We start from the raw sequence: 18,573 nt of genomic DNA, 5'->3' as shown, positions 1-18,573 counted from the left end.
ACATTCATTATCTTCCTCAATAGGAAGATATGCTCACCTTAGGACCACCAATATTTCTGCTCCTTGTTTCTCCCCTCACAGGGGCCTTTGAGGGTATGTCTACACTGCAATGAAACATCTGTGGCTGGCCCACATCAGCTGACTCAGGCTCACGGGCTGTAAAACTGTGGTGTAGATGCTTGGGCTCCGACATCTACACTGCAATTTTAGAGCCCCATAGCTAGGGCCCTACCAAATTCACAGCCATGAAAAACACATCATAGACGTGAACTCTGGTCTTCCCCCATGAAATCTGGTCTTTTGTGTGTTTTTACCCTATACCATACAGATTTCATGGGGGAGACCAGCGTTTATCAAATTGGGGGTCCTGACCCAAAAGGGAGTTGCGGGGGTGGGGTGTTACAAGGTTATTTTGGGGGTGGGGAATGGTATCATGGTATTGCGCTGACTTCGGAGAGCAGCGGCTGTTGGCCAGTAACCCAGCTCTAAAGGCAGTGCCCCACCAGCAGCAGCACCGAAGTAAGGGTGGCAATACCATACCATACCATGCCATCCTTACATCTCTGCTGCTGCTGGCGGTGGCTATGCCTTCAGATCTGGGTTCCCGGGCAGACGTCGCTGTCCAGCTGCCCAGCTCTAAAGGCAGTGCTGCCGCCAGCAGCAGCCCAGAAGCAAGGGCAGCAGTACTGGAACCCCCCCTACAATAACCTTGTTGCCCTCCCACAACTCCTTTTTGGGTCAGGGCCCCTACAATTACAACACCGTGAAATTTCAAATGTAAATAGCTGAAATCATGAAATTTACTATTTTAAAAAGCCTATGACTGTGAAATTGACCAAAATGGACCGTAAATTTGGTAGTGCCCTAAGCATAGCCTGAACCCTGTGAGCCCAAGTCAACTGACATCGGCCAGCCACGGGTGTTTAATTTCAGTGTAAACATACCCCAAGTCTTCTTCCCTGCCCTGCAGCAGCTCCCAGTTCCAACCTCTACCCGCCCCATAGGCTTCACTCCCACCCCTTTATTTATTCCAGCCATAAAAGTGATCAGCAATTAAATAGTTAATGTTGACATGCATAGCACATTATATTTAGAAAAAAGAGGCTTTAAAATTCTGCATTTTAAAAGATATATTTACTTAAAATGACAATGTCTATCACACGGTGTGCGCTTGCTCATTTGGTTTTTTGGGAGGGCAAGAGGAATGGGGGTTGGAGAGACCCAGGGGTCAGGAGTTACCTTCTCTTACACTGAAAGGCATAGTGACGACACCATAAGCACTTGGCACACCATACAGGCAGCAGATAAAGTCAGAGAGATAATCTAACACACTCAGATCATGCTCTACAACAATGATATATCTGAAAAATAAAACCAAAATTATTTGTTAAACTTCTACAAAAGAAAGAATGAGATTTGTGTATGTTTGTTTTTGTTTCTGTCAATGGAAAAAATAGTCTGATATAAAATGAAATAAGTACACTTGAGATTTTGCTACTAGTCTCACATACCAAGACATCATCAATATTTTGTTAAATTAACAATACAATGCTGCTTTTGGTGTGGATTCTTAGTTTTAAGCTAATACGGGTAAAATTCAAACTTCTCACAGTACAGATGTTTTGCTAAATGCTCAATAAATGGATACTGGGAGCAACAACTCTGGAAGTTTACTCTCCATTTGAGCTGACAACTTCTTTACATAAAGTAGCTGAAAAGATAGTTTGGTCGGGGGAAAATAAAACCACAAATATTTGAAGGATGTAAATCGGGGGGAAGAGAGAGAGAGAGAGTGTGAGTGTGTGTAATTATAAATAGTGTTGGGGGGGGAAATTAAGAAAAGGAAAATTTAGGATGACTAAGGAATCCTGACAATGCGAACTGTTGTACGGTCTTCAAAAGTAGACTAGACATAACATATTAGAAAATATACTATAAGAAAATCTGCATTAGCAAGGAGATTGAAGAGTCACTCAGTCAGTCCATAAACTACAATCTAATGTCATTAAAATCTAAGAAAATGTTAAATTTATACTTACCTGTCTGGGTTTATTAGAGATCGAATAGTAATGGCAGCCTTCAGACGCTGCTTAACATCTAGGTAGCTAGAAGGTTCATCAAACATGAAGCTATCCCAAAGAGAGGGGAAAATATCAATGAAGATATATTTTGAATCTTCATTTCTATAACATCTTAAAATCTAACCTGTAAACCAGGGGTCTCAAAGTCCCGGTCCGCGGGCCATCTGCAGCCCGAGAACCTCCCCACTGCGGCCCGCGGACGAGAGACGCATGCAGACACGCTGCTGGCAATGTCTGCTGCAGGTGCTGGCCCCCACATCTCCCATTGGCTGTGGGAGAGGGACAGAGATACCATCATTAGTTGCCGGGCAGAGTCAGCCATGGAGGCAGCATAATTAGTTGCCGGGGAGAGTCAGCCATGGAGGCAACATCACTTCCCCCCCCCCCCCCCCCAATGAATATAAACAAGTCAAAATACCGAACACAACTATCGGACTCAAACCTTTCTGCAATCCTGAAGGTTTCAACTGCTCAGTCACGGAGGACAAACAACAACAAACTGACAGAACTGAAGCGTTGCCAGCTGTCTGGCAAACACTAAAAACTCTCTGGCAGGCCAAGAATTGTATAAAGTTGTATGACAGTTTTATTATTTCTAAGAAATTCTAAATAAAAAATACAATATAAACGTTTTCTTTTCTGAACACCATCTTCAGTGACATTATTGGCCCGCTGGGAGGATCTGAGGACTGGCACTGGCCTTAAGATAAATTGAGTTTTAGACCCCTGCTGTAAACCATCTAAATTTACCCTCCTAGTAATAAAACAAATAAAAATCATTTTTCTAGTGTGCTTCAACACCTTCCCTGATTCTTCTGCCAACTACCATATAAGGTTGTTAAACAGTCCAAATTAGCTATTCCCATGCCAAAAATTCTGACCAAACTATACAGATAGAAAATCAACTATTTTAGCAATCCCATGACTTCTAATTCAGTTTAAATTTAAGCAGCCTTGTGACATGCACTGCAAAGTGCAAAAATACCAATTTTGGGAGAGTGGAATAAGGACTTCTTCCAAATCAGAAAACCACCAGTCTTCTGATCAGCTGGTCTTGAGAGCAGGAAAGCAAGAAGTCAGGAACCACTCAGAAGGGACTAAGTGAAGGGAAGGGAATCTTAGTTGTGATAGATTAGCAGAGGCAGCAGTAGCTTGTTTGGCTGCTATTGGACATAACAGTAATTTCCTGGTTGCAAGGAAGGAATATTATCAAGTAGCAATACTAAACCTTGGCCTGGATAGACCCTAAACCCCAGAGGTCTCTGTTACGTGTGAGTGGATGAAAGAGCAAGGAACGATGAGAATTCCTATAAAAGAATCCCAGACACCAGTTGTGGGGAACTGGTAAAATATATGGTTGTTAAATGCAGGAACTTTTTTCATTTCATCCAAAGAAGATCACCTCTATGTGCTGCCATCCACTCCCTACAAATAAAAATTACTGCACTCTAATATTAAGCACTAAATTTAAGAACAAATCCTGAAACAGCCTTTTGGGATTGAAGGTGCAATAGAAGTAAATGGAGCATACATATCGGCCCTCTGAATGCAAACGACAGCACAAGCAAATCTCTGAAGTTCTCCTCCTGAAAGGTCTTCAATGTTTCGTTCTTTCAGATGAGTTAAATCTGGTGACAAAGATTATTTGTTATGTCCAGCATATGTAAATTAAATAAAATGATAAATATCATACTTTGAAACAAATTAGACAAAGTTTATGCTAGAGCCTGCTCATAGATAATGTATTTAGTATATAGGGATCACAATAATGGTTGCAAAAGCCATAGCAAGACATAAAAAACTGTCAGCAACATCAAGTGGCAAATTTGTACTGCTGCTTTTCTTCATGCATAGGGATCAAATTTCCACTTTTGGTTGCTGTTCTTGGACTTGTGCTTGAAGAAGTTTATTGGCCTTAAAAAAAAAATCACAGTACTGGTTTTAAAAAGTTCCTAATGCAGGCAAATCCAAGACAGTAGACCTTAAAAATCAAATTATTCCAATTACCAACCAATATTTCAAAAACCGCTAAGACTGTATAAAGCATTAAGTCTCATTTGAAAGCTGAGGATTCATCTTTGGGATAGCATTTTCTAGCTTCAATGCTTCTCAAGAGACAAGGTGCTAAAATCTTGTCAGAATTGATTGGGTGAGGGTAACACATGCAAGTTAAAATTAATCCAAAAATTTTCCAAACTTTAAAAGTAAATGTTTTATACCAGGGAAAGCTAAGGACCTCAGTTCCACAACGATGTGATTTATTAGTTTCTAATCCAGATTTGCAAGATACTAGATATCAAGAGTGTCACTAGCAGTTATTTTTTGGCATTGGTCCAGAAATGAATATATCCAGTCCTGGCCAAGTTCAGACCAATGTAAATTTCAATCTTTGAACTAGACATAATTTAAGTTTTCCATTGTTAGATAGTGATAACTTTAATTGAATGTGAATTACTCAAAAAACTCTTTAAAGTGACTTCATGAACCATGGTCTTACCAATTTATTTATAGAACAAAGTAACTTGCCAACAATGTTCTCTGTAAACTGTGTGGAAGCGCAGCAATCTTGTATGTATGGCATAGGTCAAATACCATGCCTCTCATATCTCCTCTGTGCAGTCCCAACAGGGACATGGTGTGCCCCCCCAAGGTGTATATGATCTCACCTCCACCCTGCAGGGGAAGTGGAAGCATCTCACCATCTTAGGAACATGCTCAGGCCTGGTTGGCTGTGATACATCTTGCGCACGAGATCAGGTGAGGTGCCCAGCTGGGTTCAGGGGCACCAGCCCAGGTCAGCGGAGGCTCCAGAGCTGCAGCCTGACTGGACCAAAGCACCTCTACCCACCCAGGGGTCGGTTTCTATGGACAAGGTGGTTGCTGCTGCCAAGAGGTGGCGGTGGAGGGAAGTATGGACCTAGGCCCCTTCTTAGGAGCACCTGGCAGGGTGGGGTCCTGAAACCTCCAGCCTGGGGGAGGTGCAACCTGACACACACAGCCCTGTACAGACTCCTGGCTGGGCTCCTAAGGCTGCTGCTGCAGAGTTAATAGCTTCCCTTTGGGACCCCATGAATGGCGGGGAGGGGACTAATGTGTGATACTGGGCAGGAGCCACCCTAGGGCAGCCCCCATATGCACACACAATCCTTCCTGTAAACACTCCTCACTTAAAAAACGTGAAATCTTGCCCACATTTCCATGGTATAAAACAAGGACAGCGCTTAATGGAGTTTGTAGCCTGGTCAGTTAAAAAGATAAATAAATAAATAAATAAATAAATAAATTGGAGGGAACATTGCTTACCAAGCTGCTTACATACAATAGTCTGTGTGTCAGTTTCATCCTTTCTGTCCAAAATAGACCCCACTGTCCCCTGCCATGATAAAAGTAAGAATCAAACCTTTTTTAATATTTAAGCATTCAGATATTGCAAATAACCCAATATGAACCTTTAAAGACAAAAAACACTATGTCAAAATGTTATGCTTTTCATGTGTTAATGGAAAGAAATTTCTCATGTTCTTTCTAACTGGTAAAATTTCTTACCTTTGCAGCTTTAGGGATCTGGTCCACATACTGAGGTTTGATGATAGCCTTGAGGTCATCTTCCAGGATCTTGGTGAAGTAGTTTTGCAACTCAGATCCTCGAAAGTAAGTCAAGATTTCTTGCCAATCAGGTGGATCCTACAGAGAAATTAGGTATTAGGACTTATATGAGCATTTTAAATATGCAAATTAATTTAAGCTATTTGTAGATCTAAACATAAACTGAAATGTTTTAATTTTAAAGATTCCAAAACACAATACGCGAGTAGACATCAAAGATACATGCAATAAAAACAGAACAGCCCAAAAAAAGGTCAGTCACTACTTCACTTACTTTCTATGCTTCCACTTAAATAGTTAATGACATGAAACACCTTAAGCTGTATAAGGAGTGCAGGTCCTTGTACTCTTTCAGGTGTGTGATGTCACTTACTCTTGCAAGAGAAAGCACCCTAAATAGGTCTTGGCAGCAGAAACACACAGTATCTTCAAGAAACAAATTTAAAGGAGTGTAAGTAGTGTACTATGAATTTGTTTTAATAAGCCAGTGTCAGAAGTCAAACCACTTCATATGGAACGATGAGTATGGGTCACTCTATTACTCAATTCTTTCACAATCTGAAATGTGTACATTAGTCTTATGGTTGCCTGGGCTAAATGACAAAGGTTAGCCTGATAAAGTTTCACTTTACAGAAAAAGATTCAAGAAAAATGCATCTCCTACTTCCCAGCAGACATTCCCAAGAGATGAAAGTAAGAGAACATGACACAGAGCAAATTTAACGTGGGCAAAAAACTTGTTAAAAGGGAACTGCAACTCCTGGTTATCTTGGGAAGTCTGACTGGGCCCTCATGGTACACTGGAGTGGAGATGGAGGTCAAGAGATTGGTTTCATTTTGGGAATAATGCTAAGCATTCTCCAGGAGAAGCAGAGCTGGAAAAGGCAAACAAATCATAGTTAAAGTGTATTAGCAGAACAGCGCAGAGACCTTTAGCACCACTTTACTGCACCTACACCAGTATCTAGCTCACCAACACTTCCCCAAAGTTCGAGCCATGTGAAGCATTGATATCAATGTGACAGTTGCAGGAAAAAGTTACAAGGACAGACTGAGCACATCATCAAACCATCATCACCTATTTCCCAAGCTCTATTTTATACATACATCATATTTTCCAAGGTTTGGCTTCTGCTTTCCAGCTAGAATTTTCAAGGCAGTTGATTTTCCAATACCGTTGGTTCCAACCAATCCCAGTACTTCACCTGGACGAGGAATAGGCAACCTGTATATAAAGTCATATATTCAGTGTAATCCAAAATTTCCACCACAATTAAATGCAAAATACTAGGGCACTTTTTTTTTTTTTTTTTTAAACACTTGCTGAGTGATTCAACCCATTTCAGTGTCTCTACCTCAATATTACCTGAAATTAATTATAATTATATATATATATATATATATATATATATATATATATATATATATATATATATATATATATATATATATATATATATATAAAAAAGCAAAAATGAAGGGAAAAACATTTAAAACTATTGTTAGACCATAACCAGACACTACTAATTCCAAGTTTATCTATCTCCATTTTCTTTCAAAGAGAATCACTTTGAAGTGACACACTTGTACTCCAACTTCTTTATAATGCTTGTTAACAGAGAGAGTAAGAAAACATTTTGGGAGAGAAAGTTCTTGAGGTAAAGGCACAGGACTTGGAACACGGATCTAGGGTCTGCCACAGACTTCTTGTGTGACTGAGCTAGTAACCCAACATTCTACCTACGTTTCACTACCTATAAAATTCAGGTGCTGTGAAGATAAATCGAGGTCTGCAAGAAGCTGACACACTAAAGTGAGGAATACCATAGAACTGCATAAACAAATAAAATGCTCCAATTCTAGAAAGGCTGCTTTATGAGCACCAGACCTGTTTTATTTATTATGTTTTTGTCATTCGTCCTGCCCTTTGAGATGACAGACCAGTAGTCATTTGTCTCAAGAATTTTAAAGTTACAGGTTTTTGATTCAGTTTATTATAACAGAAGTTCAAGGAGATCGTTAAACGAAGCCAAAAAAATTATCTGAGACGAATATTTGACAACAAAAAGACTATGTATATAAAAACCCAGATAGATTCATCCTGTGTCACATCTCCAATAACATTGGAAATTAGGAGTCCAGAATATTATTTACATTTTACATTAATTTAAAATTGGATAGGGTAAAATAAAGTTGGCTTGAGGAAAAATAAAAGATACCTGTGAAGTTTGAAGGCATTGGCACAATATCTGTGTGTTGTTTCTTTCTCCAGGTTGCTAGGTAAGTTAACAATTGACAAGGCTCCAAAAGGACATTTCTATAATTTAAACAAACAAATTTACTACTTACTAATGCACACTGTAACAATTCAATGCAGAACAAGTCACCCCGAGCATGTTGTTTACAATCGTGAGTGCCACACTTCTTACCTTTAAGTAGGTCAGTACTAAATATTTATACATAAAGTAACTCCTCAATTAATGTTGTAGTTATGTTCCTGAAAAATGCGACTTTAAGCAAAACGATGTTAAGTGAATCCAATTTCCCCATAAGAATTAATGTAAATGAGGGGGGGGGTAGGTTCCAGGGAATTTTTTTTCACCAGACAAAAGACTATATTATATACACCTCTACCCCGATATAACGCAACCCGATATAACACGAATTCGGATACAACGCGGTAAAGCAGCGCTCCGGGGGGGGGCAGGGCTGTGCGCGCCGGCGGATCAAAGCAAGTTCGATTTAACGCGGTTTCACCTATAACGCGGTAAGATTTTTTGGCTCCCGAGGACAGCGTTATATCGGGGTAGAGGTGTGTGTATATATATACACACATACACACACACACACACAGTATAAGTTTTAAACAAACAATTTAATACTGGTACACAGTGATGATGATTGTGAAGCTTGGTTGAGGTGGAACAGTCAGAGGGTGGGATATTTTCCAGGGAATGCCTTACTGTTAAATGATGAACTAGCAATTGGCTGAGCCCTCAAGGGTTAACTCTCACAGTCTACAAGGCAGCAGGAATGGAGGGAGGGGAGAGAGCATCGCAGACAGAGACAGACACAGTGTGTGAGAGAGAGAGAGATGCACATTTCCCCTTAAGTACACTGCCTTGTTAATTAGATCAGCTTGCTGAGACCGCAGCTGCTGCTGCTGCCAGCAAACTCCCTCTGTCCTGAGCCCTGTCGTGTGTCCCCCCTGCTCTATGGAAGATGGGGTAAGCAGGGTGCAGGGGGAGGGGGACACCCTGACAGCTCCCTTCTTCCTTCCCTCCCCAACCCCTTCCCCCCCCCCCACAGCAAGCGGGAGTCTCGGGGAGCAGCTCCAAGGCAGAGGGCAGGAGCAGCACAGGGCAGTGGGGGGAGGGACAGCTGCAACTGCTAACCTGCTGGGCAGCTGCTGCACAGGGAACTTAGGGGAGCTGATAAGGGGAGCTGCCCATCCACCCTGGTTCCAAGCCCCCACCAGCTAGCTGCAAGAGGCTGCTCTTCCTGCAAGCAGTGGACAAAGCAGGCGGCTGCCAAACGACATTAGAAGGGAGCATTGCACAACTTTAAATGAGCATGTTCCCTAATTGATCAGCAATGTAACAACGAAACAACATTAACCAGGACGACTTTAAGTGAGGAGTTACTGTATTCTTAAATGTATTAAGTTGCTAATATGTTTAAAAAAAAATCCCTCCAAATGCTAACGGATTTAGATTTTTGACCACAGAAACTACCGAGAGAAACGATCAATGTTCTATACCTATCTCACAGAGCTGGAAGGGACCCTGAAAGGTCATCGAGTCCAGCCACCTGCCTTCACTAGTAGGATCAAATACTGATTTTGCCCCAGATCCCTAAGTGGCCCCCCTCAAAGATTGAACTCACAACCCTAGGTTTAGCAGGCCACTGCTCAAACCACTGAGCTATCCCTCCCCCCTAAAACTGCAACAATGAGATCACTAACACTTCCGTAATTGGCAGGATTCAAACCTGCGCAGGTAGACCCTAATGGATTGCTAGTCCATCACCTTAACCACTCGGCCACAACCACAACTGGTTGTTGCTAGACTAAGCTCTCCTATAGATAACATTGATGGGTCAAATTACATCTCTTTCTGTGCTTAACAGAGAAACAGACACAACATTTTCAAGATGAATCCTATGCTCACTTTTTCAAAGCTAAATATGGCAATTTAAATAATGACTCTATAATATAAATAGAATTGGAAGGATTAGACTTTTACTGGTAAAAGTCTGTAAACATCAATTTCACTGCACACATACAAACCAATGAAAAAATATTTCCATTGATAATAATCAAAATATACAAATAGACAAAGAAAAATGCTGCTTGAGAACTTAATTTGATATAAGATTACTAGGTACATTTTGACATGATGGTGGCAATTTCTGTTTTAAAGGTTATAAAACAACTTTTTGAATCTCAACGTCTACTGTCATTAAATAATTGTCTGACCCCACCCCTTATTGTCCGACCCTTCCATAATTTCTCACAATTGTCAAAATTCAAATAAAAAAATACTTAAAAATAAATCAATAGCTGTCAAAACTAAATAAAAAAATAAAATTCTGTCAAGCCTAAATATAAAAAGGTGCATAGTTTATCTCCTATCTGAAGTTATATTACAGTTTTTCTATCCAATTCTGAAGATACACTGTTTCTTATGAGAAGTATATACTTTTAAAGAAATTGAAATTGTATTTTTTAAAAGTTTATATATATAAAAATATCTTTTACCTTAATGCAAATACCGCAACCAATACAGAGTGTTTCAGAAATCCATGCTATTTTGCTCTGTGGTGTGACTTCTATGCATAGTTTTCCTGGTGAAAAAGAATGCATGTTAACACAAGACACAATGCTGATGAATCAGGTTTGTTATCAGCATGATCTGTAAACGCCACATAGAAATCCTGTAGTTGCCTTAAATTTCTCCAGCGAAAAAGGATTCAAAAGAAGCCCTGAAACTGAGTAGTTAATATTTCTTAGCATTATTGCTGTGCACAATTTGCAGACAGTTTTTAATCATATTTGACCTCACCCAAGCTCCTTATATATTACACAAATGTATTCATAGTATGATTCAGAAAGCTCTCACTGAGTTTCTACTAGTAAATTCTACTAAGGCGGACAGCAAACAACTAGGCACATTATTTAAAGTCTCTTGCATTGTTTAAATATGTTTCACTGCATTTCTCACCCATTCGAACCACCGGACAGCTCTTTTTGCACTCCTGACGGCATTTCTTTGGCTTACATTTGTCATGGTTGACAATAGCAATTCTTGTTAACTTGTCGGCCATATTGTGCAATTTAGGTTTATATATACACCAATTAGAGATTCCAAGACTTCAGGGTCTAAAAACAAACAAAAAGAACTGGATCATAATCATCACCAATAACACGGCAAAGCTATATCTAGTTGAAATTACAAATAGAAGTTCATGTACCCAAATAAAATGTGTATTGTTCTTACAGTCCATTGAACAAATTCAGAAAGACAATTAAATGTTGGCAGTTTTAATATGGTAATTGCAGAATGACTTTAGCACAAACTTTCAATTTCATTACTATTTTCCAACTCTAAAATGAAGCCAACATGACAACTGCAAATCATAGAAGATTAGTATTGGAAGAGACCTCAGGAAGTCATCTAGTCCAACTCCCTGCTCAAAGCAGGACCAACCCCAACTAAATCATCCCAGCCAGGGCTTTGTCAAGCTGGGCCTTAAAAACCTCTAAGAATGGAGATTCCACCACTTCCCTAGGTAACTCATTCCAGTCCTTCACCACCCTCCTAGTGAAATAGATTTTTCTAATATCCAACCTAGACCTCCCCCACTGCAACTTGAGACCATTGCTCCTTGTTCTGTCATCTGCCACCACTGAGAACAGCCGAGCTACACCTCTTCGGAACCCACCTTCAGATAGTTGAAGGCTGCTATCAAATCCCTCCTCACTCTTCCCTTCTGCAGACTAAATAAGCCCAGTGCCCCCAGCCTCTCCTCATAAGTCAATGCATACTCTTTTAATGCAACTCTACTTACAAGAAAAATACGTCATATTAGAAAGTATTAAGGCAGAGGGTGGGCATATTTATTGCTGACAGAGTAAATTTCAGTTCTATACGGTGATTCATTCACAGATTTATGCCACCTGCTACGAGGTGAACTTGTTAGAGCTGCATCCTTGCTATTAAAGTAAAAACCATAAACAGTTGTGACCATTGCTATGAAAATATGAAATTGTGTGCGTCTATTATAGACACACTCACAGAGGCCAAACTGATTATTTGATTTTGAGAGTTTAAGTTATAGCAACTACACATATTGTATTCTCCAAGCAATTGGTGCCCCTATGACAAGGGCTTAAAGATTTCAAGAAACCAAATAAAAGAAAAGCAACTGGAGGTTAACTGAATAATTTTAAAAAATATTTTAAAAATTTCTAGGATCTTGGATTAATTATTAAATGTCCTTGAAGTTACAAATAAATGTATGTTAAGAGAGGAAATAAAAGACTGAAAGCCTAAGTGTAGAGTTCTGTTTTTCCCTACAGTAGTTGTTAGCCTCACAAATAGCTAAAGTAGGGCAAGAGGTGCAAATGTTATATTGTATTAGGTGTTTACGAGGTCATCAACTATGGCAGAGGAAACAGAATGCTAAATTTAGGTCCTGACAGTTAATGGATTTTAAACATTTTATTTTAAAGAGTGTTCGTAATTTTTTGTCCAAAATATTCTGATAATGTGATATTTAAAATAGCCATTGATCTTCTCTTTCATTCCACCTTTATGGACCTCCCTTATTCACTTCAATCTAAAATAGAGTAAGGTTGAGTTATGAAGTCACCAGCATTTCACAAGATGTTACGGTTTGGAGAGAGACCGAATAGTCTAATGACAAGGCTTAGGAATCCTCGCTGCGGTGTACCACCTCTTGAAGCCTCTGGTCACGACTGCTTGTTGGGGTTCAATGGCATGAATACAACTCTTCTAGGTGGTGATCAGTGCTTGAGAAAGGGTTTAACCTTGGTTACTGATGAAAGACTCATCACCTTAAATGATTTAAGGTAAGTATAATATTGGGCCTACATTGTGGGTAGCCTCTCTGGCAACTGAAGTACAAAGCATTTTCAGTTACAGTTTAACATTGCTGGGTACTATGGGTTGGGGCCATGCAGAGAAGTTACAATTCAAACCAAGCGTAGTGTAGTATCCAGCATGCCAATATTTATATTCCAAGATAAAACTAACATAAATTTGACGTTATGAACAGAGAAGTTGTAATGTACTAATATCAGGAGGTCTTGAAATACTCAAAGTTCCAACAATCTAAACAGTCCCCTCACTGATGGAAGAATTCCACTAGTTCACATTAAAGAAATAAAGTCTTTCCTATTGCACATATGAAATGTTATTTGAAGATATGCTACACTTTCTCGTCTAACCTATGATAAGTATAGGGAGTTCTCAAACAACATCTTTCGGGAGTTTACAGATTGCTTACTGCCTATGACAATTATATGCAGAAAAGAAAAGGAAAAAATCTGATCTACTGAAACATGGAAGAATAAGAGGTGTGTGGTGCATATTGAATTCATAAGCAGATAGGGAAGGGACAGGGTCTTGTGTGCGCATCATACATGAAGGATATTGTTGAGTCTGAACTTTTGATGAGCTTAAACTTAACCCAGACTTGATGTCTCTGTCTGAACTTTTAATCAAAGCTCTGACCTGCGAACTACTCATGACACCCTCTTCCCCTTAAGTAGCCATCTCCCCTTTTGTCTTTTTGAATCTACATTTTAACCTGTTTTATCCTGTAGAATCTTGATTGATTATGCATGACCATTATGATCTGTTAATCACTTTGCTTACTTCTGTGTATAAATATTGATGCTCACCCCTAATAAACTTGCCACATTACTCTGAAGCCTTTTAAGCTAAGGATAGTGTGAGCCCGTTGATCAAAGAATTGGTGTCTGGTCTCTGACAGATTGTGAGCCCATACCAACTCCGCACGAACTCGGGTGCTGGAGAGGTGAGTAAGGACTTGCTTTTTACCTAACAATTTGGGGGCTCGTCCGGGATTTCCTTCTGGTGCGGTGCCTCTGTCCAGTGGTCAGACCACTCATATACGAATTGGCAGGCGCCACGGGAGATTTCTCCCAGCCAATTCAATATTGAGGGGTCGTGTACTGGACAGCAGGATAAACGCCAGTTGGAGGGCTCCTGTCAGACACCATGGGTCAAGGGACTAGCGTGCCTCTTGAGAGTCCGTTGGGGATTGTAAATAAGTTATGGAACGAAGGGAAACTCCCAGTACAGACAGGAATGTCTAGGAGGAAGTTGTACACACTGTGTGTAAGGAATTGGACTGGGTATACCGCGGTATTGGCCGACCCGGAGATGAGGTGGCCTTCGTATGGCTCTTTCGAACAGGCTGCCTTAAGAGGAGTAAGGAGCCAGATCGAAAAAGACCATCCGGGACAGTTATGTTACTGGTTTTGTTGGGACACAGCAGCAGAGCTGTGGAAATCTTTAAAAATTATGGCAGTCAGGTACTCTCCCGAGAGTGAACCCCCTCCATGTTATTTCAATGAAGGGTGTAAACCACGGCATGTTTTGACTCGTCAGTTGGTCCCCACTGCACCTGCCCCTATTCCTCCGCAGGGGGACTCTCTCCAGAGTGCAGAGGGGAATCTGCAGGACTCCAGATCGGAATCTCTGCAGAGGGATAAGGGGGAAATGGAAGGGCACACCTCGGGAGGAGTAATTACTAGGCAAAAGATCAAGCAGATGCAGCAGGTTGCATATCCCTCCCCTGAGGATAGCCCAGAGGCTGCCTCCGCCAAACCTTTTGTGAGTGATAAAGGTGTAAGAGAAATGCCTTTACAGGTGCACGACCAACCTTTTGTGGACAATAATGGCCAGTTACAACATACTAATATTGTGGAATATAAAGGATGGCTAGAATGGGACTTGAAAGAGTGGGGACGGTCGTCAGGGTCCTTTGGGGAAAATCCCCGAAAGATCACAGAACTTTTAGAAAGATTGTTTTCAAGTCATAATCCTACTTATACGGATGTAGATCAGTTGTTAAGTAGAGTTTTGACCGGAGAGGAACGTAGTAGATTGTGGATGGCAGAAAGGACATGGGGGGATAGCGATGCGGTTAATACTACTTGGATGGATAGGCGGGATCAAGCCGCTGGCTGGAATCCCCTAGACTGGAGTCAGCCAAGGCTGACTCAGCTGCGAACAGATCGAGAGCGATTGTTAGAGAGACTCAAAGAAATGGCTCGCCGCTCGCCTAATCAGGCTAAGTTCATGCAGATTCGGCAGGAATCTGATGAGCCACCCAGAAAGTTCTGGTCGAGGCTATTGGAGGGGGCCCGAATGTTCACTCAGATGGATCCTGAGAGAGAAGCAGACCACCCTACTCTTATTTCATTTTTTGTGAATCAGTCAGTGCCCCCTGTAAGGGATTATTTCTTAAAGTTTCGCCCTGGTTGGGGAGGTGAGTCAGTCACTTCAGTGTTGGACGTAGCTGATTTTGCATGGGAGAAAGAAAGGGAAAGTAGTAAAAAGAAAGAGAAAAAGGAAGAATATAAGTTGATGGCTTTAGCTTTTCGCGGCGGTGTTCGAGGCAGAGGCCGTGGCCGTGGCAGGGGATTTCAGGGTGCTCGGGGAAGAGGGTCCTGGCAACCCCAGCCACCAGGAAATTGTTTTCAGTGCGGACAGCCCGGTCACTTTAAACGTGAATGCCCCTGGGGACGCCCAGAGGGTCCGGTCGCATCCGCAGATACTTACACCAGGGACGAATACACCCCTGCACCACCAGCTCAGCCCGTTCCCCAGGCCTGGATCAACTACGGGCAACAGCAGCAGCTGCAGCAAACTCAGCCTCCTCAATGACGGTACCCCGGGGGCGAAGGCAAACAATGTGATGGTCTTATTTCCTTAATGTCTTTAGCCGGCTCCTTCCTCACTTTCTCCCCTCCCAGCAAAGAGCCTCGTCTAACCCTTTCAGTCCAAGGACTGCCTGTCTCCTTCCTCATTGATACTGGAGCTACTTTCTCTCTTTTAAATCATGCCCCCTCTCCCTGGCTATCCTCTGAGGTTAAAACTGCAACTGGGGTGGAGGGCAACCCACAGTCTCTGGGACTCACTTTGCCTCTAAATGTTATTTATGCTGATAAATGTTTTTCTCACCGTTTTCTTTTTTCCCCAGCTTGTCCGATCCCTTTGATGGGCCGGGATTTACTCTGTAAGCTTGAAGCTACTTTAACCTGCACTCCTGAAGGGGTAGGATTATTGATGACAGTGTTAGGAGATTCGGCCCCAACTCAGGGTAATTGGGAAACCCCCCCCTCTCTCTCCCCTGACCTCACTGACTTGCCTTTAACCCTCTGGGGAATTTCTGACACTGATGTTGGCCTGCTCCTTTCGGCAGAGCCAGTAAGGATTCAAGTGAAGCCCTCCTTAACCCCCCCGTCAGTCCCTCAATACCCCCTGTCGCTGGAAGCCCGGGAGGGCATCCGCCCCATTATCGAGGGATTCATTGCACAAAAGCTAGTCCGCCCTCAGCGCACTCCCTGTAACATCCCTATACTGCCTGTCAAAAAGCCTCCTAAAAAGGATGGAGACCCTATTCGTTGGCGCTTTGTACAGGATCTACGGGTTGTTAATCAGTATGTGGTCCCTCTTCATGCAGTAATTCCTGATCCAGCTACTATCATCAGCCAAATCCCCTGGGATGCTGAGTGGTTCACTGTTATTGACTTAAAATCAGCCTTTTTCAGCATTCCTGTGCACCCAGACTCTCAGTATCTCTTTGGTTTCACCTGGGAGGGACAAAGTTATGTCTGGCAACGACTTCCTCAAGGCTACAGAGACAGCCCCACGATTTTCAGCCAATGCCTCCGCCACGACTTGGAAGGCTTCACCAGTCCGCAGGGATCCACGGTAGTCCTATACGTAGATGACATCCTATTAGGTAACCGCGAAGAAGCTGCCCTCCGCATCGATGGTAAGGCACTTTTATTATACCTACACACCAGAGGCCACAAGGTAGACCCTAACAAGATTCAGTGGGTCTCACAGAAGGTCCGATATCTGGGCTTCCTATTAACCCCAGAGGGGAGACAAATGGACCCAGTCCGCATAAAGACTATCCAAAACTGCCCTCTGCCAAACACCAAGAAACAACTTCGAGGTTTCTTAGGATTAATTGGCTTCTGTCGCCCCTGGTTGCCGTCCTGCGGGGAGTTAAGCAAACCGCTCCACCGACTCACTGCTAACCTTGCTCCTGACCCTTTGCAGTGGTCCCCGGACACGATCCAAGCCTTTCAGTTACTCAAGGACAGTGTGGCCTCCTCCATGTCTCTCCGCCCCCCCAATTACAGCAAACCCTTTCACCTTTTTGTCCACGAGAGGGGCGGAATTGCTAGTGGAGTCCTTACCCAGCTGAGCGGGCCCCACCATTTCCCGCTTGCTTTTTACTCTCAGCAGATCGACCCTGTCGCTCAGGGAACCCCATCCTGCACCCGGACTCTGGCAGCAGCTGCCCTGCTGATCACAAAGGCAAAGAGCCTGACCCTGGGTCATTTTACCACGGTTTGGACCGCTCATGCCTTGTCAGCCCTTCTGCGTAGGGGCACAACCCAAGTCTTTTCGGCCCATCGTCAGCAACAGCTAGAGGCCGAACTCTTAGAAGACACTAACCTAATTTTTGAAAGGTGTGGGCCCCTTAATCCAGCTACCTTGCTTCCTGACCTGCCAGTCCTCCAGGATCAGCATGACTGTGTGGAAGTAGTTTATAGCATCTTACAGATAAGGGACAACCTGTTTGACGTGCCACTGGACAACCCTGATTGCATCCTCTTCTCGGACGGAAGCTCCTTCTATGTTGATGGCAAGCGTTTCACCGGTTATGCAGTCACCTCTGAATGGGACATTCAAGAGGCCGCCTCACTGCCAGGCAACTGGGGAGCCCAAGCCGCCGAACTCTATGCCCTGGCCCGAGCTTGCCAGTTGGCCGCTGGTAAGACCGTTACCATTTTTACTGATAGCAAGTATGCTTTTGGAGTTGTGCATTGTCACATCCACCTCTGGAAGTTTCGAGGTTTCCAGACAGCTGCCGGAAAACCCATTCAGCACCTCCCCCTCATCCACAAGCTTTTGGACGCCCTCCAAGAACCCTCGGTCCTGGCTGTAGTTCACTGCCGGGCCCATACTAAAGATGATAGCCCTGTCACCCGTGGGAATGCCTTGGCTGACGCCTCCGCCAAGACGGCTGCCGTCTTACCCTTAGCCATGCCCACGTTGGCTATTGCAGCCTCCTCCTTTACTCCACCGCACCCCGTACCAGTACCCGCTGCTGAACTACAGTCGTGGGAGAGCCTCGGAGCCACTCTGGTCAAAGGGACCTGGCTTATGCCGGATGGCCGAGCCTGCCTCCCTCGCTCCACATACCCCGTGGCAGTTCGCTGGCACCATGATAAGGGGGGTCACTACGGCACGCACGCCCTTGTGGACATCATCGCTCGCTTTTGGTATGCTCCAGGCATTCAACCCTACTGCCTGTCAATAGTGAAAGCATGCAGCACATGTCAGCGTAATGGACCTGCTCCGCCTCTTAACAAAATTAAGGGTGGAAGACCTCCGCCTGCTGCTCCATTTCAACATCTTCAAATTGACTTTGCAGATATGCCAAAGGCTTTTGGGAAAAAGTACCTCCTTGTTTTGGTTTGCCCTCTGACTTCCTGGGTCGAAGCTTTTCCTACTGCTAATTGTACTGCTGCCACAGTGGCGAAGATTCTCCTTAGAGACATTGTACCCCGTTTTGGCATCCCTCTCGT

The 18,573-nt window shown here is 42.9% G+C and overlaps 1 protein-coding gene and 1 non-coding gene across 2 annotated transcripts in view; both read right to left on the bottom strand.

The window, feature by feature from the left end:
• The window catches only part of ABCE1 (ATP binding cassette subfamily E member 1), a 40,396-nt gene that overhangs the window by 8,188 nt on the left and 13,635 nt on the right, over nt 1–18,573 (bottom strand). The window contains exons 2-10 of the mRNA XM_065404637.1: nt 10,910–11,067; nt 10,447–10,532; nt 7,907–8,004; nt 6,795–6,912; nt 5,628–5,765; nt 5,385–5,454; nt 3,613–3,709; nt 2,040–2,129; nt 1,240–1,361 (exon numbers count right to left, since the gene is read on the bottom strand). Coding sequence (XP_065260709.1) covers nt 1,240–1,361; nt 2,040–2,129; nt 3,613–3,709; nt 5,385–5,454; nt 5,628–5,765; nt 6,795–6,912; nt 7,907–8,004; nt 10,447–10,532; nt 10,910–11,012 — 922 coding nt within the window. The 5' untranslated portion in view covers nt 11,013–11,067. The remainder of the gene's footprint in view (nt 1–1,239; nt 1,362–2,039; nt 2,130–3,612; nt 3,710–5,384; nt 5,455–5,627; nt 5,766–6,794; nt 6,913–7,906; nt 8,005–10,446; nt 10,533–10,909; nt 11,068–18,573) is intronic.
• TRNAA-AGC (transfer RNA alanine (anticodon AGC)) lies at nt 9,657–9,738 on the bottom strand. The gene has a single exon. It is a non-coding gene; the product is annotated as a tRNA-Ala (tRNA).

This window comes from Emys orbicularis, chromosome 5 (assembly GCF_028017835.1).
Source record: "Emys orbicularis isolate rEmyOrb1 chromosome 5, rEmyOrb1.hap1, whole genome shotgun sequence".
Lineage (NCBI taxonomy): Eukaryota > Metazoa > Chordata > Testudines > Emydidae > Emys > Emys orbicularis.
This window is presented reverse-complemented; position numbering and strand designations above follow the sequence as displayed.